Here is a 22,250-nt window from a genome sequence, read left to right on the forward strand (position 1 = left end):
TAATTATGAGTAGGTAATCATAAAGATTGTGAATGAAATAATAAACTATTATGATTCTTTAACTGATAATACATGGTCCAAAGTCCATTTGTAGGATGCATCAGTGAATATACCATACTTACACCATAGTCCTTCAGCATTATCCAGCCAGTCGTTATTCTGCCTTAGCTTACGAACAATATGTAGTAGCAAGACTGTTTTGAATCAAACAGATAATAATAAGCTTAATTAAGCCCCAAGCGTTTTCTTCAGAGGTCGATGTAAGATTTTTTTCAATTCTATACAAGTTCGTTTATAAAAACTTATTCAAAGGCGAATATAATATTCACCTGATTTGACGAATTATGGGGTTCTCAGGGTCACTGACCAATAAAGGCGAGGGTGGGTTCGATCCCCGCGACTGGAAAAATATTGCGTGATGAATATTGTTTTTTTGTGTGTGGACATGTACATTATATTGTGTTTTTATAACATTGGGTGAAAAAATATTGAGTCATTTATTTATATCTATATTTTTTTCATCACTCTAAGAAACTTCTATATTTTTCCACTTTAAGATCTAAAAGTCCACAAACTATTACTAGGTACCCTAGCCCTCGCTTCGCTTTGCCACAGTAATTGACAAACATTTTAAAAGCTTTGATAAATATTAAAATTTAAAAGCTACAATAAAATCAATTCTATAGTGTACTAGAAGCAACCAAATCATCCATTAAATTTCCATAATCATTAGACATTATAGTCTACTTTTCCTAATATAAATATAACATTTTCTTAAATAATACTTATATACTTAAGAAGTATATCCATCACAATTTTGTTGTCAAATACTTACTATCAACACGAAACTCCATGTTCCACGATCCACAAGACGTTTTACCTCGCCAACATCGAACTCATTAAGAAAATCCAGAGCAAATTAATTAGCACATAGTGTAACTACGTAATATCACGTTAGCCGAGAAGTGTAAGTTTGGGGATAATGTTATATTAATGCTTCTCCTACTAATTTGCTCGAGGTCTTAAAATGAGGTCACAGTAAGTTCAAATTGTCTAAATAATTACCGCCTCTTGCGGTGACTACGTGTAACTAAGAAGAGTTTACTGCCTGTGTGTAAAGTGTTGCTCTTTTCTGTGTTAACATTTTGTTTTATTGAATCTGTTGCAGTTGCAGGCTTTTAGTATACAAATTTGTAAAATCGGTTAAGTAATTACTTCTTTCCCCTTTGACTTTTTTACTCTCATTTTTTAGTATTGAGATAATGAGTTATTTATTTTGCTCTTTTGCTATGTTGAATTTAAGAGTAAATACTTAAATATTTTTAAAATAATGAGACGCCTGCAGGGCGCGTTGTTGTATATCTTACCCTCCCCTTTGTAAAACTTAACCACTCCATCTATCGCTAGTTAGGGAACTCAAATATTCATAGAGTAATTAGAAAAGGTTTTGGTACACACTTCCAGTGTGAAGGGCCGATTGAACTATCGCAAAGAAACAAGAATCATAATTTCTCACATAATGTTTATTCCCAATCTTTGGACCCTATAATGCTTTAAAACTAATCATAACATAAATACAACACTGCCATAAAATAAATTATCATCAAAAGTAAGAATTCATAGCGATTTACCCGCAATAGTCTACGTCGTCTATGTAAAACCAATTTGTTTAAACATTGATCTTAATATATTAAAGAATTATAATAATTGATAAAACTCGTTTTACAAGAGGACGTATCGAAGCATCTCTACAAAGCAAAAGTCAAAGCTCAACCGTCAATAATATAATTATTCTAATCTCGGTTATCCTAATCTAGACACATATTAATATTAATTACTAGATTTCAATATTACAAAGAGGTTGACAAAATAACGAACAAGTTCTCTAATAAATAATAGATCTCATATAAGAAAAATATTAAAAGTAGACTCTTTGATTGTACTCACTCAGATTGAGAGAAATGAAAATTTGTACAATCAGCGAAGATTTATTAGCTCTGTTCAGATTTCAATTTGGAGACTGATCGGCGCCGAAAACGGAGGGATGTACGAATAAAAACTTCCATTGAGGATCAGCTCAAATTTATTTGAATTAACAATGACGTCTCCAATGCGACAATAGTCAATGAAGTAAGAAATGAAAATTAATGAACATCTATAAAAGTCATAATAATGATACAATTAAGCTAAATTTATCACTATTTTTACAATGTCATTATGTTTTTTTTTTCTTAAACCACAATAACACTTTACCATTGCTCTAAAAGCTTTAAATAATCCAAGTCACACAAATCTAACAATTAACCACTAATTTAAATATTTTGTATGATTTTGCTCGATATACAAATAAGTTTTCAGAGACGTTATCTCGCGTCACCGAACTTTTAAAAGAAACACGTTCATTAATACTGAATATGAAAGCGAACATTTAGAAATTATTTTAGTAATTAAGCCATTTGATTAGCCTATAATAACAATAAAAATAACATTAAGACTATTTGCGATAAGTTTAAATAATAATTAAAAAAAATTGCGCGACACTACTCGGGTACTATGTCAACCATATTTCGAAAACATAATCTAATCGCATGATAACTCTCTCCGCGTGCGAAAACAACACTTAGTATGTATTAAATACTCCGAACGATTATTTTGTTTCTTTATGCTATTCATATGTATTTCTTACGTTAGTTATTAGCTAATTTTATTAAGGGGCACAGAATTGATATGTTTCCGATGCACGGCGTTTGTGTGATACCGCTTCACTTAACCTACGTTGCAAGGCGATGCTACACCCCTAGCCCTACCCTATCACATGCGGGCCAATGTCACGCGGCTCAGTCGACACGCTTCCGCTCCACTCGATGTCGCAAACAAACATACATTATTCATCGCATCGCATTCACCCGTTTGTTCACCGACTAATTCGATCTTCGCTAAATAATTCCGTTCCGTACAAGCTGAAATATTCAAGGTGAAATTAGCCGCCAAGCGAGAACTCCGTTAACGTAAAGTCGATACCGTTAGCGTGACATGTAGCCGATTGCATCGCGAGAAGTAGACAAGGATACAGAATAAACGTCTCTATGAAACCGTTTGATTATCTCTAATTACATTAATATTACACGATGATATGTATCGAGTAGTCCCGCAATAGGTGACGTAGCCGTGCCGCAGCCACTGGACGTCTCTTACGCTACAGAGTGTTGGACGGAATCTTGCGGCGCGGCGACCGCTGCGCAACGCAACTACACGCATACAAGATTATCAAATACGAACATTACTATTAGATATGGAATATTGACGAAAATTTTATAACAATATCTAAACATGAAAGACTTGAAAAAAATACTGTAAACTGTGCTCTTAAACTTGGGTAAGTGTGCGTAAACATTGTAATAGAAATTACTATTAACTCACACTTAATCAACATTAGGAACATGCATACACTCAAGGATGGATAACAAGAAGTTTTACAACAATAGCCTCTATGAAAGCGAGTGACAGGTATAAAAGTTTCGTTGTATTTCAAAAGTTGCGTGAGCGGTCACCGTGGCCGGAGGTATGGGAGATCGCTACTACACTATTACACAATCACTTACATACGAATTAGCATTACAATATATCGAATTAAATAAGTAAACATTGACTTAGTACATACAATAGAAATGACAGCGATTTAACGATTTTTTACATACTCAAAAGGTTTTCGTCACATGAATGTTGTCTGGCGAAGTGATGTAGCTTATAATACAAACCACAGATAATTTATAAACTATTTATATATTAGTAGAGAAAAACGCAGATCATTATAAGTGATATTCAAAAAAGGTTTTCCTTATAAGGTACATGCCTCCGCCCAGGTCTCCGGTGTAGGAAATTGGAATATTTTATATCTCTCATTCCCGCCAGTACGTGCGCCTACAAATAATGTTTGGTTCGTTCTGAGGTTAGTATTAAAGTTATGTAAATCGCTTATCTTTGGTGTATACGCCATGACGTTCGGTATGTTACACATTTATCGATCACTATAAACAACGTATAAAATTTTGCTAAGTTTTCTTTTAAAAATTGACAATATTTCTATATATATTGACTAAGAATTTTTTCATAAGAATTCACTTACAGAAAATTCAACACGACACGTGTACACATCGAATTGTCGCGTCAATTTTGTCAGAACATCCGAAACCTTAATAATTAGCCTATGCAGGGATATATTTTTTTTTACTTTTTTTTATATAATTTTTACATGTTACAGCAGAATACGTTTCTAGGCAACTATAATATAACATTAAGATTTTATTTTTGGTTTATTGCTATGTCGGAACGAAATGTACTTTCTCGTCACCGCGTTAGACATTTAGGTAACTGAGTCCATTCGCCTGCGACACTCAACTAGCTAAAAATAAAAATATATTAATTTTTTCATTTCAGTTACACCTAACACTCCAGTAATTTAACTTCATTACATTGTTTAATTATTATGTATGAATAACTTTATTAAATATTAATGTAACTATGCTGATCGTCTACAATAAATACCCTTACCTAATTAATATAGTATTGACCTAAAGGTTACACAGTAAAAGTATCTACTATTTGTTTAATAAGATTATTACCAAGAAGCTCGTCAAAGCATGCAAGTAGAATAATCATTTCACTATTCAGCATGGCGAGTCGCCAGTTAATTACGTCTAACATTACGATTACATTTATTTATTTAATCTTATAAGGCCAATGCTAAATTCTCGCAACACTGAACTGATCTCGACAACACCGCATCGTATACGAGAGGTAACAGACACACACAAGAAAGGTTGAACATAACTCGTGGAAAAAGTTTTGCAAGGCACAAGACATAAGTACTTAAAACAAGAATTGAGTTATAGAGCTAGTGAAATATTGAGGGGTCATAAATGTTAATGTGTAGAGTGGTTAAGTACGACCGGATCGATCGACCGACTAAAGGAGACCAGTAGAGTTCCTCTTTGGTTTTCACTAGTTCTAAAACTTGTAACAGAATGATACGATGCAAGTGGTCCCGAAGTCGGGCTTCGAGAGTTCAGAATCGTATTGCACTTCACAGTAAGCGGCACCAAGGGGCGTCACTATCTTATTACTTTTACATTTATTGCATATATCCATTTACACATAGAAAGGATCGAAAGACCAACACTAAAGTGCCAGCGCTTTAACGAGTGTTCGAACATTATAAAAATCACTAAGAAAAGCATTAGGTAAATATAATTTGAAATAGTCATGAAATTCATTTAAATATACTAATATTATCGAGACTAAAACAAAAGTATCGTTATTTATTAAAATACAACTTTTATTAAAAATCATTCAACTTGAAATATTTATTTAACAAAACGTAATCTTTCTATGAAGGGCACCTTTGGTTTTTAGCTTATTCGAATGAGATATATCCTAAAATGTTTTATTTCTGATATTACTCTACAATCATAACAAATCCTCTCAGTTGAAACTTCGGCCTAGAAACATACAAAACATTCCCATACAATAAGTTAGTTGTAAATAAATCTAATATTACACAAAAAAGAACATTATACATTAAACATAGTTCATCAAAAAAAATAATTTTATATATTAAAATATTTCATTGCAAACGGTAAACAATAAAAGTGGAATGTTAATTAATAAAATAAATCTTTTATGCTAAATTTGGTATCAACATAATACACCACCCTCTGACGCTGGTACTAGAAAAACATAAACATACAGAAGACGAGCACACGTAGCATACATATTAATTATTTCAAGTACAAAATTCTAGAGTCAAATTTAAAGAAACGGAGTAAGAATACAATTTCAAAGAAGAACAGTTAGGATTTTGACTTTAGAATGTTTGGACTTGATTTATTGTAAGTTATAGTACGATGGATATGTGAGATTGCTTGTGCGAGCTCCATCTTCCATTGCCGTGTTTCTGGGTTGGATATAGTTCAGAGGATAAAGATTGCGCGTCCCTCAGTGAGCTGGTTGTCAAGTGCCGAGAGCCACGAACGAACTAATGCTGTTCGACCTCTTCTCCCCCTTTGGCTCCCTGCTAATAAAAGAAAACTTTAGACATCGAAAACTTTTGCTAAATCTTTATTTAATTGCATTCAACAGTACTCGATACGAAGCGGTTTAGTTTAGAACTATGTGCACGGTGCGAGTGATTTTATTTCAGAGACGATACTTTATAAACTTTGGAATCCTTATAACTTCGGATCGAATAAATATCACGTACTTTTAAAAGAGACGTGGAGTCCAAAGAGTTTTGTTAATTTTTATACCACACGGTTTTTATGAGAACTGGATATTTTTAATTATGATTAATTACAATGTAAATCGATTGTAGCAATACGAAACAGTGTAGTATTTGAAGAGGCAGGTGCGGATACGGGTTCCCGTCAGGTGGGGTAAATTTTCAATATCGCGCAAGGAGATCGGTTTTATGAAGAAATATTGCGTAATTAAGTTTGAAGGGTGGAGGATTGCATCGGGCCCGTATCCGCGCCTGCGTATTAGCAAACGGTGCGCGTGCATACTTCATGTGCGAGTATCCAGCCGTTGTGAGCCAACTTATGCCTCGCGTATTCGAGATGTATCGGCCCCTCCGAGCTGAGAAGCAGCGCGCCCTGCAGCCGGGCCATGGCGCCCGCCGCTTCGCTTGCGCTAACGAAGTCGACGAAGGCCACCGGGCCAGAACCACCTCCACCGGTCAGAAGCCGCAAACGCGAGAACCCCGGACAGCTGCCATCATTATAATGTGCCCACACTCGTATCCCCTCTCGCCTCGTGTGTTGCATGTTCGACTATGTACTGAGGTCTTAAGGATGCCTCTTGTGCCAGTGACTTCTCGGCCAGTGATGCCGATATGTATTTGATTATATGAAGCCGAATTAAATGACGGGACAAAGCGCGCTTGTAAACTAGTATAGGCCGTTACGAATGTGTATAGTTAATACGTTGCAAAATAAATTTAAATCATATCTGAAGCGGACTAATTTGATATCGACTGATCAAAAATAAATTTGGAATAATTGTTTGTCGTGACAGTGCAATGCGGTCAGTATAGTAATGTGATCATCGGTGCTATCAGCTATGTAACGTGTACATATAATGTTGATGTCATGCTAGAGGTGATACGGGTGCAGGCTTATATCTCGCGCAAACTAAGAATATTTACTTGGTCATTCTTCATGTTTGTGCGAGATGATCGAGATAATTATTTGAGTCCAATACTGGAATCTCGTGATACTTGGTGCAACATGCACTGTGAAAGACACATCATACGTTAATAAAATTATTCTTATATTGCATAATTATAATTTTTTATATATGCCGTGTGGTCATGCAGACTTCGTGGATAAGGTGGATATCAACTGGAAATTTTTATAATAAATAATATGTACCACTTTTTATATACAATATAATCGATTCTGATAAAATAAATATAGCATCTATAAATTAATACTTTCCAAAATACCCTATAGACTCACTATTTCGGAAATAAACCTTACCTCCAATCATTAAATATTTTACAATTTAGAACAATTTTCTAACTATTGAAAACAAAAAGTATATCTGCGGGACGTTTCCAGTTGACTCCATAGATCTGCTACGGTTCGTACCTGCTGAATATCTCCTTGAGCTCGTGCTCCGACACGAACTGGCCCAGGTTGGCGACGAAGAGCGTGGAGCAGGGCGGGTGCGGGGTGTGCGGGTGCGCGGGGTGCGGGTGCGCGCCCACCGCGGCGCCGGGCGAGCCCAGCGCGGGCGCCGGCAGCACGCACGCGCCCAGCGTCAGAGGGGTCTGCACAGATACGATTGTATAGATGAGTGCCAGTAGGTATACAGGGTGACTGGTAAGACGTCAGACGCATTTTGACTGCAGCTTCTTCTCATGAAACTGAACAACATTTGTTCTACAACTTTGCTGAATTCGTAGAAAAAAATTTGGCGAAGCGAAGTTTCCTTATAAAGTCCAATTTTTTTTTAAGAATTCAGCAAAGTTTTAGAACAAAAGTTGTTCAGTTTCATGAGTAGAAGCTCCTGTCTAAATTCGTCTAACGTCTTACCTTTCACCTGGTATAATAAGTAGGTTTTAAACTGTATTTTCAAATGAAATCTACTATATAATATAAAAAATGTATAATCTATATATTACATTTTTTTTTATAAAAACTCTTTGAAAAAAGGCTTTGTGTTATCACATAATAGTTAGAGGTTGTTCAATCAATGTATAGTATAACCGCCATTTAACTTAATCATACAGAATTCTGGCAATTTCCTTGGATTCAGTGCGCTACAGTTTGCGTTTATAAATGTACAACTAAAAGTATTATTGGTAAATCCAACATGCACATTCATAGCGCTTCATAAACAGGTATATGAAAATTAATTTTTTCGTCCTTTGAAACATTTAAAGTTAAGAAAAATTTGAGGACGTTGCTAAGTGCTACGCCATCCATCAACATTCGCTAGACAATCCTAACCAGCATGATATATCATTTTAAAATAGACGATGTTGTGTCGATGGATGGGATAACGTTTTGTGATTATTTTTATAGTATTTATACGAAATTTGAAATTTCATTTTAATAATACGTCTAAGATTATGTGTTAATTAACTCATGATTTTCACCTTTCAAAAACTTTTTCGTAAATATTTTGATTTTTTATTTCAATTTAAAATTGACAAGTTTGTTTAACATGAAATACTCACGTGGTGTGGCCTATCGGCGGCAGCTAGTCAGAGGTAGGAACGCACGGGCGCCATCTGTGGGTGGATGGCGGGATGGACCAACCCGTGCGACAGCGTCGGCAGCTCCCCTCCGTAGGCCAGAGGGTGATGCCACAGTTCAGCTCCGCCACCCGGAAAGAATGGGCTGGCTAAGTCTGCACACATGGAAAAATGTTACCACCGAAACCCTCACGTAAGATCCAGTAAGAAATTCAGGCATATTTACAAAATCATTGACATGTTTTCATTATGTTAGATAAATATTCCCCCATTTTCCCATTCTAACCTGAACGTGACTAATCATGAAAACATGTGTTCAGAAAGTTTATAGTATATAGCAGTAAAGAACCCGACAGATCGACTGATAGGTAATAGCTTCGCGGAGCCAGGCTTTGCGTGGTACGTGTAAGCGATTACAGATACTTGCCCAAACTTGCGTTCGCTCGACACGATATTTCGTCATTGTATTCTTTGTCATGTAACATTTAAATTACATGTAGTATTAACGATGCATTTACGATTAACGGAAAAACAAAAACTTGATAGAAGGGAAAATATATTCAGAAACATGGCTTTAGGTGCACGAAATGTTAGGGAAGAGTGGTAGTGAAGGAAGACGGGTAAAGTTTTTGTTTTCCCATTTCCTAACCTGACACAATAGTACCAAGAAAGTTTCATAAATTATAATAATGTAAAAACAGAATAATTTGTTTTCAAATTGCTGTACATATTTGTATAAATTGTATAATGCTTATTCGTGATGTTATGCAAAGAGTAGTTAGATTCTTGGTGCTAGGGTAGTAGACGATCGAGCGAACGCGGGGCGGTGTGTGCATACGGCGGTACTTACGTCCAGTGAGTGGGTGCATCAATGCGGGGTGTGCAGCTGGCGCGGCTGTGGCAACGGCCGGCTTCGGCTTGCTGACCTTCGTGTTGCTTTTAGCGAACTCCAGCCGAATCGTTTGCGGCATGTCGGGGTCGAACCGGACGCCCTGCTGTGAACAGCCGCGAGCGGTGCGGCGCTCCGATATAATGACGATGGAACGTTCGTATGCCGCTTGCCCGAGTGGACGGTATCCACAGGGGAGGCAGTGAAAGTCGCGTGTTGGGATATAAAGGGACTACTCTAGAATAACTGATTGTTTCATGAACGAGTACTCTCGGTATGTTCTACGTAATTGTTCCACAATCTGGAAGGGGAACATCGAATCCAAATGCAACTGACGTAGTAATTTTGTAATTTAGATTTTCGCGCCTGCGCCTGCTTTTGTGCCGAACACAGTGCTCGGGGTGGGACATCAAACCCTGTCAAACAGTGACATGCAGTTGCGTATATACACCGCTTAATCGATCACACTCCGGAGTCAGGCTTAGTGACCCTGACTCGATGACTCGACGTTGGCAATTCGACGTGTGCATGGATTTAGCATATTAAACTTACGATGCCGTTACTCGGAGACGGGAAAATGTAATTTCAAGTCTACGATGAGAATATTAACTATAGTGCGTATTGGCTGTGTTGAGGCATGTGATGAGAAGAGGTTTTAGTAACACCGTGCTGTTTCGTTTTAGTATTTACAAATAGCGTAATCGCTCTGGTGTTTCTATCTCGATCTATGCAGAGATTTTGTTGTGACTTTGTTTGTGTTTTAAGCGATTCGTTTTAGGCAAACTTTTTGTACGTGACACTCTCACACTATGTGTTAATTGCTATCTATATGGAGAGTTGTACTCTTTCTGTAACTAGTGTTGCTGTTTATTTGAATGTATTCCATCATATCGTTTTAGTTTAAGATCACCTATATAAAGGATGAATATAGCTTAGTTATTTTATATAGTAATTTGCATAAATGTAAAATGTATCGGAACCAACCTGAAGGTCTTGTTTAGCAGCCTCGGCTCCAGCACGAGTGTGGAACGTCACGAAACCCACGGGCTGTAAGAAATCCTTTAGTCAATATATATTTATCTAACTAAATTAAATACTTATATTGAATAAGAATTGGCAAGAGACTATTTTTTTTTTAGAATATTGTATATAGATTGATATCTGTTTTAATTGAAATAGTTCATCCATAAAATTAATTCATTATACAAAACAAAGATTTGATTAATTAACTCACCGATGCTGTCTTTCCATTTTTGCTCGTAACCTTTAAGAGAGAACCTTCGTATCCCTGCAAAACAATACAAATGAATTAGAACATTGACCTGACTGTCCTAATATATAAATCGATATTTCCACATCACGATAGTTATGTCTAAGCATGATTTAGTGAAATTCGGTTCCGACGAAATACATTTAGCCGATCAAAAATGGTACCGGGTCGTGCCAGGTAAGTACCTTTATGAACACGCTATCCAACCCTCGTATTAACTTTAGGAAGTATGATAGCCGCGGTGCTATCCGTGCCAGCCGAGTATCGAGTAATCCCCCTTATCGATACACTGAATCGATTCAATCCGAATATTACGTATCGGGGCATGACATTTGATATTTACGACGTCGTAATCCAAATCGAGCTTTACGAAGTCGCGTGACGGGTGACGAGAAAGCCCTCTTCATATTTTTGTGCAAGAATATGTACCTGATTTTAAATAAAATATGCTCCACTATTTGCATGGTAGAGTTTTATCAATACTCGATATCTCATAAGGTAAACGTTACACGTTTGTGAATTTAATCTAACTGGTAATTTTTATCTGCAGAATTCATAACATTTTTTCAATTACAGTCTTGTCTAGACAGACTATCACGATTAACCAAATATTTCTGAACACCTAAGAATTTAAAAATTTCCATCTCCATATAAATATTGTCTTGTTCAATTCTCATAAGCTCATAAACTTATTACAGCGAGTGTATAATGAGCCAAAATTTGCGTTAACTGGCAGCAAATATGTGCCGTGGCACGTGCGGCATACAAGCCATTGTTTCGAGTTCCAAACTTACCTCATATGCCCGAAACAGCAGATACAATTCCCTCGGCTTCGCGTCCATGGGCAGCCCGCTCACGAACAACGTCCGCACCTGCAACCAAACATTTGTCTTTCACTTTCCTTGTATTACATAAAGTTTTGAGCCATACAATTAACCGTGTATGAAGCTACGCTGTGATTGTATTAAATTACCCCCTAATTTTGGCAATTGGCTTATTACAAATATTGAGGTTGTTGGTTTCATGGACACAGATTATGTTATAGAACTTAGATTATTCGATTTATCAAAAAACAGGAGTTCTATTTAAAATAAACGATACAGACTTGATATAACTTTGTTTGAAAAAAAAAATCTCTTATTTCAATAGGCTTTGCCTAATCGTTCTGCTCGATCCTCGTCCTTTCCTATACTCCTGTCCTGGAAGGCTTAGCCCCCAGACGATAGTGTGATTATTTTAATACATATTTTACTACAGTTTTCCCTCAGTATCGCATATAAACCTGTGTTAAAAATATCAAAACAATATTCATTAACGCAGGCTAAAAATTAATAATTGTAATTAATTATCCACCGCTTGTCATTTCGCACACAAAAGCGCGCGATCTTATAGAGGCGGTCTATTTTCCTCTTTCCACTTTGTAAACGTTTCAATGCATTAATTCGGCGGGTCCATTTAATGAAATAAAACAGCGCTCGTAATGGTGGCGCGATTTGGCGCGTGCGGGAAATGGAGATTAATTGCTGGTAGCACCGGCCGCGGGTAGGCGCCATCTTGTTGTGCACCTTATTTATGCGTCTGACTTTTTATACGTTTCTTCCACTTAAAAAATCAGTTTTAACGATGAAAGCCACCTTTGATCTTAATCTTTATTAGTGAAATTGTTGTTGTTATAACTACGATGGTACCTACCTATATTATCGACAATGACATGAGCGATATTAATTTCTACATGTAGGTAAGAGTATGATACACCTACTTGAATGAGGGTTAAATCTGACGTGTAAATGGAAAAATCCGAACAGCGAAAAAAATAATAAAGATACGAGTGTAACCATAACCGAAAACCGAAAACCGATAATAAGTGTGCTTTGAGAGGCATTTTTAAAAACATATTTTGTTGAGGTTATAGCACTCGGCGGCAAGGGTGGCCTCTCGTATATATTTTATCGTTTCCGTGTCCGGTCAGCAGCAGAATGTTGGACCTTTATGTCGGCTATTTTCCACTCGGCTGAACGGGGATTCCCGTATCGAGGATATATTGTGATATTTTACTTGCGAAATTTTTAATATTACAGCGCAAGGCTTGAGAATTTACAGCTTATATGATTCAGGCATAAATCCCCAGTTATTGCTCGTTGTTTAATAGAATTGTGTATGCAGCGAGGTAATTTCGTATATTATTTTTCATAAACATCTGATCTCCATAAGTTTTGCACATTTAACATTTAAATAATAATTTAAATAATACTATCTACCTATTAGTAAATTTTTGTTATAGGTACTGTAAAATATAGTTCGCTGAATGAGGTCACTGAACTATTTCATATTATTAAATATCAAAGAGGCCATAATACTATCTATAAACCCAAACATCCCAAATCCTTTTATAATCCAGCACGATTGAAGGCCACAATCACAAAGCGCTCCAATTCCCAAAGCCCACAGCATAATGACCACTCCGTGTGTCAACTGTAATCCAACAGTTAAGCATTGAAAACACTTGGCGCCGTCAAACACTCGTACATTCTATTATAAATCACAGAGAAGCACTGGCGGCCGGTCAGTCTGAAAATGCGCCCTCCATGTCGACCATTTTACACTCCGGTGCGCTCGAATCCCCTCACTATTGAGTTATGTTTCATACTCGCGCCGAGAAGAAAAATTTCTAGAACCAACACTAGGGTTTTGTCTGGGAAACTTATTATCATGTTGCACAATGTTTCTAGCTCATGAAATTCAACGATTTAACTAAATATTATACGTTCAACTTCCAGCGTTGGTGTATAAATTGTTTAGTTTCTATTATATTTTATTCTTAAATGAATATATTCTTTACTTTGCGGTCGGGGATATGTATAGTAAGTATACACACTACACAAATATAGTCATGCATGTTTTAAAATATGTATAATAATTATTGATGTAAAAGTTATTTCATATTTCGTAGCAAAAGATAAATACAACAATTACTTCTAATTCATCTTACAGTTGTAAATATAAAATAAAATAGAGATGAAATTTATTTTATTTCTCGAGTAAAATGCTTATCTCAATTTTACGGTGAAGCGAGTTTGAAGGAAGGAAACGAATATTTGATCCGTTTTGGGAATAGATAACGTCTACGGTTGACATTAATGCGGTGAAAAGTACGCGTTTTATATAACGCTCGCAATACAAGAGCCGTAAAAATATTGCGTCTAGCTGTTTACTTTCAGCTATAAATAAAACATGTTTATTGACATAGATATTGAAGTTGTAAAAGAGAGAACATCTACGTTGGAATCTACGTGGTTAAAATAATTCTTTTGGAAAAGCCCTTAATTGGATTGCAAGAATTGACTGCTTTATTATTAAGAAGGTTTCGGAAACCATCTGTAACCTATTCTACTAAGGGCCGATTTTTCAATGCTTGGATAAAACTTATTCGTCGAATAATGTATAAAACTACCATTTTAAAAACGTATTCTTATTGCCCGTATTTGACAGTTTACGTGATATTTTAATATTATAGTGTAATACTTTATTGGACGGATAAGTTTTATCCAAGCATTGAAAAATCGGCCCTAACTCTAATAAAACTAGAGAAGGTATACTCAAAAATGAAAAATGCCAACGTGACATTTAGTTAAAAACAACATGGCGCCGCGTTTCGCAACGTTTATTACAGTGCTACTGAATAAAACATATTCTATTTTATCATCTAGCGACATTCAATAACGCGCTGAAAATAAATGTAAATAAAAAGAATAAAGGTGCACGCACACGATCGATCGCGCCGGCTTGCAGCGGGCCGAGTGGAGCGGAACGACTCGGGGCACTGCACATCGAATTTATCATACGTCCGTGTGTACACATCTTTTCGAGTGAAAATGTCATCTATTTAACATGCGGTGAATTGGCTATTAATATAGATAATAAATTAGAAGGGACAACTGTTATAAACATACTATTAAGGACATAATATTAAATATAATAATATTAAAAATCTAGCTCATCATTTGAATTTATCATTATATTTCCGGCAAGTAATTGAAAAAGGTATCTCGTAAAAGCAGCTCAAAATTGTATAACACGAAAGGTAAACCCCGTTACCAACACAATATCGGTAACAGGTAAAGTCAACACAGAAAGCCATCCAATCAATATTCGCATTCTGCTTAACAAAATGACCTCATTCGTTCGGAAAACACAAATAATTGAAAACGGCATTTCGCGACGAACAGAAAGTTAATCAAATTGAGTCGGGCCTGTCGTGACCCTATTGTCGGGTATCATTTCCACGTGCAAAAGGGCTGTAATGAAAAAGCCTTCGCATTCAGCACCGCGAGACAAAGGAAATTGAAATTAACTGTCCGCCGACTGGTCAATAAGACGTCGCTGCTTCAGCGGTATTGCCCATCATGCTACACTGGCATATTAGTTTGTCGTTTGTTCATTTAATTAAGCAATTATGACTCGACCTTATTAAATTGCGTTGATAAATGTAAACGAAACGCTTTTCGGTATTATTGTTGTTATCTGTGAAATACCTAACCTCCGTACCTAATTTCATAAAATTTACCTATAGACTAGAGTAGATAATTTTTGAAACAAAAAAAAATCGCAGTCGGATGAAACCCATTAGAAAAGGAGGGGAATATGATAAAAATGTAAGGAAAAATAAATTACGGTCAATCCGAGTTCGGGAAGCGGGAGGGGGGAGCTTTTAAGAGAAAAAAATGGTTTCTCTCGATTTCCGACAAAACTACAAATCCTATAGAAAAAAGTTCAATGGCAAAGTTGTAGGTAATTAAAAGTTCTACAACTTTTGTATTCACAATTTTTTCACATAACCTAAAAATTTAGGTGAAAAATTAAAAAAAACCAAGTTTTTGGTCTTTTATTTTTATCTACTTCAAAATTTATTTTTTTTTCAACGAAATTTGGTGGAAACTTACTTTATTATGTCCCAAATACACTGTAATTTATTTGATTGAAAATATTTATTTTTTCGCCTTATTTGAATTTTTAAAATTTCCTGAGAACATTTACTATGGTGGTGTTTATTTTTTTTACACCATATGAAAGTAGAGATTTCAATGAATAAAAGCCACCCCAAGTTTTTGAAAAAAGCTGATATTTTGACGGGTGACTTTTCGATTGAAAATTAGGTTGTTTTTTTGGTATTAATTCAAAATAAGGCGAAAAAATAAATATTTTCAATCAAATAAATTGCAGTGTATTTGGGACATAATAAAGTAAGTTTCCACCAAATTTCGTAGAAAAAAAATAAATTTTGAAGTAGATAAAAATAAAAGACCAAAAACTTGGTTTTTTGAATTTTTCACCTAAATTTTGAGGTTATGTGAAAAAATTGTGAATACAAAAGTTGTAGAACTTTTAATTACCTACAACTTTGCCATTGAACTTTTTTCTATAGGACTTGTAGTTTTGTCGGAAATCGAGAGAAACCATTTTTTTCTCTTAAAAGCTCCCCCCTCCCGCTTCCCGAACTCGGATTGACCGTAATTTATTTTTCCTTACATTTTTATCATATTCCCCTCCTTTTCTAATGGGTTTCATCCGACTGCGATTTTTTTTATCTTTTCATTATTTTTAAAGGCTTCTTTCTACCCCAGTCTACTACTGAAATTATTTATTGAATAATTATAAGAGTATCTTTTGATTAAAAGAATACGATATATAGATATGATTAAGTTATTTTAAGAAAGAATTACAACAAATTAGGTAGGTATGACATAATTTGTTTAGATAAAATGTACCATATGTATGTTTCGCACATGTACCGAAGTTTTATTTGGCAAGGAATAATGCGTCATGCAATAAGAATTCCATAAGCTGTTCCTGTTTTTGCTTGCGTTCAGTAATAATTTTAATTTACATTTCGGTTTTTTCTCCAAATTACAATTACTAATAGAACAGTATATTACATGTCTATAAAAGTAAATTTCTTATCAAATTGTATACCTAAGTGGAGTAGCACGAGTTCAACAACGGGCACATTTTGTTCATGTTTCGTGTTCATAACTAGATAAAAGTGATGAAACTTCAGGATGGCAATTTTTCTTCGAGTATCAATGACAAAGGCAAATGTCAATACAATACTCCAAAATAGATTCCTCACAAGTATCGACGGATAACAAGCTATCCAAGAATACGAAAAACTATTTGAATGTATCTGAATAACAATATAAAATATCATTTCGATATCGTCAATCAATTATGGAATAAATAAGATGGGAACTTTAGGTTGTATAATATTAAATTTAGCTGTCAAGTTGTAACTTATCTACGTATTGAAACATTCTATTCAAGGCAAATAAAACATATCGTATGCTAGAATAAATGTTGTTTTATCAATTTATAAAAAGAACTTTCGATTCACACAAAATAAACCGAGACAATTTTCCGAGAAAGTATCGTATTTCACAAGTAAAGTAGCAATGTTGAACAATCGTTGGGAGCTGTCGGATTGACGTTCTCGATCGCCTCCAATAGAGATATTTCTAATTTTTCGCTCGACCTGCGCTGCAATACTCGTAGCTCCTAAAAAATAGACAGAACCGAACGCAAACAGATTGGAAAAGAAACGAGAGTTAAATTTGTCCGAAGAGTTACCGCAGCGTTGGTGGTAATTGAAATCACTGGTGCTTAAAGAAAGTAGCTGATCATTAATCAAACTCGATTGCTCTACTTTTCTTTGCATTCATTATACTTTTAACAGTTCTATTTAACATTCTCAAACCAACCTTGTTCTTACTACGCGCAGCGACGATTGTATAACTACGCGCCGTAAAATTACGAAAACAATTCTTTAGAACGTCACTTAAGATTGTACGCGCACATTACACTTAAAATCTTGAAAGCGAAAGGGTGGAAAGAGTTCTAATGGGGCAATATCGTCGCCCACCTGCTCCACAAAGATAGGGATCATAATGTTAATTTAATTAAAGGACTAATCTAAATTGCAGAAGACCCGACACTCTGGCGGCCATTAAAAGGATATTTCGTCGCCGACAGTTCAGGGGAACTTGCCGAATATAAATATCCCGAAAAACAAGTTAGAGGGGTAAAAAAGTAGGAAAAAGTCACATTGCTGGAATTAGCGGTACGTGCTCTGTATTTGGGTTCAATTTGTAACAATGCCAATAAAATTGGGAGTCGTAGATCGTCCCTTAACGCGTTTGTAAACAAACTAGTCACAATATATACTACACTTTTGTTTAGAGTTTTAACATTGGTAGCAAATGTTTTTACGTAGTAAATTTTGCATTTTTCAGTAAAATATATGGATAAATTGGCTTAATACTGGTATTTCCATTAAATATATCAACAAGTCCTCTTTAACCTTCTTCCTATCGGAAATTATGTTATTTTTCTGATGCTTTCAGAGTAATAAAACTTGTAAAAAGATAAAAGTATCTTCTAAAAGAAATCATTAATATATACATAAACAAAAATAAAATGGCTAATGTAGGGAAAAATACGTAAAAGCGGAAGAACAATTTAATTTCTATTAAGAAGGGTACGGGAGTTTCTTACAAGAAATAAAAAGTTTGGAAGATAACAAGTCTTTGCATCTTTATCACAGCGAAACACCGCATGAGCGTCTTAACTACAAAGTTAGGGACAGCTAAAAGAAAACAATTAATCTCCGAGCTGCTTCCTTTTACCATACATTAATATTCCTGAACTTTTTATTAGAGATTTATTGATGAAAAACGTCTTATCTAGTGGAATCTTTTTATGAGAGCTTAAAAAGAGTTGAATAAGATTGGATTGAGAGATTTCTGGAATTGGGGTCTCTAAAATGTTTGCTTTATAAATATTAACAGATTTTTTAATTACGAGTGAGTGTTGTTTATATTATTGTACTTATAAAAGTTCTATATTTAGCACTTGAACCATAAATAAGTCAGTGTTAAAAATACTATCATAATAAATAAGCCTTTGTAAATAAATAGAGCATCACCTACGCATGCTAAACAATAAAAGTATTAAAATGAACGATACAATAATAACCACCCTATTCGTTTGTATATATTTAATACGAGTACTAGTCGGGTAGATTACATCACAGCCTCCGATCCGCCCAAATTGTGTTCAATGGATAATTAATCGATCTTGTTCTCTTCAACAACAAAGCCGGCTATTATCAAAATGATTGTTATGATATCAATAATACCGATTACGTCAAAACGTTCGAGTATTATTCCATCGTGATGTTTAGAATTCGCTCGATAAGGTTTTGTTTTCAGTTAATACTCTTGTTTTGTAAATAAGATGGTAATGAGCAAGTGGGACGCTTTTATAAGGTAATGAATATATGGTACGAAATGTATTTTAGCAAAAAAGCAATGCTTTCCCTTTCTTAATTAAAAAGAAAACATTGTAAAAAATCCATTAAAATACTTATACTTGAAGATGACAAAAACATCGCATACATTTTTAAACGGAAACATAAACCGCGTCATATTAACGAACCCATTTACTAGAGTCTCTGGACTATAATCCAGAGGTGGCGCGAACACCCTGTGATGACGGGTGCCTTTTCAAAAAAAAAAAAAAAAAACCATTTACTAGAGACAAAAAAAAGAAGCTTAACAATAATTGCAACGCAAGTTTACGAGACTAGCTCGCGAAAACTATTGGACGATAAACATTGGGGTGGCGACGAAGCAGATTTGTCTCGTCCTATTTGAAATTCAAATTCAGCTGCAGGTGAGTGCGATTGGACCAACTTCCTGTACGGTTTAGATTCGCCAACCTCAATTGAATTTACCGTTGGAATCTACCTGACAGCTCCTCAGTGCTTTATTAAATGACATATTATTTGTTATGTGTAACGAGCTTAGAGTTTGTCGTGCAGTGCAGCTAAACGTATACTACGGTTTATGTAATGCTCTAAATGTGTATCTAAGTAAAGTTCGTGGAAAACGTACTAGCGTGGACTCATCTGTGAATACAAACAAATGATACAGAATATAAAACACTTCAACTGATTATCGAATCGGATCCCTTCAAAGTCCAGCTACTCGTATATCTACATCAATGTAATAACGGAATGGATAAAAGAACGCAGATGTTATTTCACTGTCAAAACTTGTTCCTAAGAAATTGTACGATAATAACAAAATATGAAACACAAATATAAAAGAAAATATTGACAAATAAAAGATGTCTACGACGACTCAATGAGCTGCCTCTGAGGGAACCCACTAAACCGTTAAAATGGTTGAACGTTGAACGAAGAAAACAATTGAAAGTAAGCAAATATCAGGGTTTGGTTTTGTTTGTGGAAATCAATACTGTCGCGTGCGGACGAAATTCAGAGCATTTTGTTTCCGTTAAAGCCTTTACTTTTCAGCGATACCGCAAAACTTTTAACTGAAATTGAATTTATACCCGTATTAAGAGTTAAATTTTGTTTTTACGATGCCATAATAGTTAAAACTTGTTGCGGAATAAGTAACCATCGAATGTAATAAAGGTGAGCTGTATAGTGAAAATGTCGGTATATAAATAATTGGCGGAGAATGAAGGAAAATAGCCATAAATAACGGCCCCGGGAGGACGATTAAATTCTTTATTCCCGGGCAAGAGAGGAAAGGGAATTCCTCACTGGACGTCTACATTTGCGGCTATTTTTCACCACTACACTGTGTTTGTGTAGATGTTGGTTCTGTAACTACATTTGTGTGTTACACCAAAGAAAGTTCCTAATTGTGTGTTATTGAATTAAAAATAATTATTAAAATAATAATTATTAATTAAATTTATTGTTGTCGACTATCAAAACTAACGTCTCGTTTGTGAAATGGATTCCTATAGAGCAGATGCATTTCACATCTGTGTCCAGGGACATCGGTTGTCTTCACAAGTAAGTAATCATTCTGTACTCTGTCACATCGAGACACTTTCCAATTACTAGTCTACACAATCGAATCTGGACTATCTCAATAATGTTCACGCGTGAATGCTTTCCTACGAAAGCTAAAGCGATAAAGTTTTGATTGTATTACAATTTGCAATAATAAACACAATAGATTTTGTTTATTATCTAAGCTTGTTGATTTACTTTAAGCTAATATGCACCAAAAAAACTATAGATATACCTATTTACAACCTATACATAAAAAACACCATTTCAATATTCGAAATGGAATTCGTTATCGAGCACAATCAATTCGAACAAGCGGAAAATCGAAGTCGAAATCATCTAATCGTGGCAAATCTCGAAACGCGGTCAAGGAGTGGGCTGCGGGCCCGTCCCAACAAGTCCCTGATTTAAATTGCAGATGCCCCACGACTGCCGCGATATGCTAATCATAGCCAAGCCAAGGATTATCCCTGTTTACACTCAACAAACTCACTTAATTTCGAACTGACAGACGCCGCCTCATATTTATTAGCTCTTACATTGATTAGATAGTTCGATAATGGATTCGGTTATCTGCTGACTGTTAAACAGTTCATGTTTTGCGAATTAGATAAGACCTAATTGCATTTAGGGCTAAATATATACATGAATTACTAACAGAAACTATATATGTATTGTCTTTGTACTTCCTCGGATCCAGATATATGTTATTCCAAGCTATTAACCCATACGCTATTCTATTCGAATGCAATGGGTATTCAACAATATGCATATACCTCAATAAATAAACGATCAAAGTACACTAACAGAAAGGGTAAAGCGAAAATCAAATCCATTACAATGAATCCATCTTAATTGAAATATCCAACCTCAAGTATTTGGACAACGTGACAATTCTCGATGAATTTTGTAGAAACTTTACGGCACCTTTAAGATGTCGTCTCCACTTAGGAGTTTGCCTTGAAGGCAAAATTAACTTAAAGACTTTCTCCCTTCCTTAATAATTTCATCTTGGTAGAGTATATTTTCCAATTTAGACTAAATTTAAAGTCACCTTTGTTATGAATCTTCATAATAATATCTTAAAGCATAATACTGAGTATAATGTAATGAATGCGGAACAATAACTTGACACAGTTCTTTGTGTTCTTAATAAGTTAGCAATATAATACTGTGTTGGTTAATTTAATTAAATAGGAAAATAATCTGATAGTCAAGTACAATTAAGAGACATACAGAAACTCTCGAATAAAGCATAATAAAATTAGTTATTCACCATCAAGCTTTAGCATATCGCTAACGTCAATTTAAATATACCTAGTTCAAATAACAGAACGGAAATTTTCCGTTACCAGAAAACTGAATAAGGATATTCCAAGCAGGTAATTGGAAAATATATAACGTCAATACAAAAGTAGTAAATATTTAATATGCAGAACAAACATTTTGA

At 35.1% G+C, this 22,250-nt stretch overlaps 1 protein-coding gene across 1 annotated transcript in view; it reads right to left on the reverse strand.

The window, feature by feature from the left end:
• Window positions 1-1,505: 1,505 nt before the first annotated feature.
• cpo (RNA-binding protein) overlaps window positions 1,506-22,250 on the reverse strand; it is a 152,676-nt gene continuing 131,931 nt past the window's right edge. Inside the window, exons 3-10 of the mRNA XM_090109520.1 lie at window positions 11,712-11,789; window positions 10,882-10,935; window positions 10,632-10,694; window positions 9,609-9,753; window positions 8,786-8,913; window positions 7,647-7,828; window positions 6,561-6,765; window positions 1,506-6,073 (exon numbers count right to left, since the gene is read on the reverse strand). Coding sequence (XP_089965646.1) covers window positions 6,035-6,073; window positions 6,561-6,765; window positions 7,647-7,828; window positions 8,786-8,913; window positions 9,609-9,753; window positions 10,632-10,694; window positions 10,882-10,935; window positions 11,712-11,789 — 894 coding nt within the window. The 3' untranslated portion in view covers window positions 1,506-6,034. The remainder of the gene's footprint in view (window positions 6,074-6,560; window positions 6,766-7,646; window positions 7,829-8,785; window positions 8,914-9,608; window positions 9,754-10,631; window positions 10,695-10,881; window positions 10,936-11,711; window positions 11,790-22,250) is intronic.

The sequence above is a fragment of the Colias eurytheme genome, chromosome 14 (assembly GCF_061535395.1).
Source record: "Colias eurytheme isolate Ceu_HAF_F1 chromosome 14, ilColEury1 Martin Lab GWU primary, whole genome shotgun sequence".
Taxonomy (NCBI): Eukaryota; Metazoa; Arthropoda; class Insecta; order Lepidoptera; family Pieridae; genus Colias; species Colias eurytheme.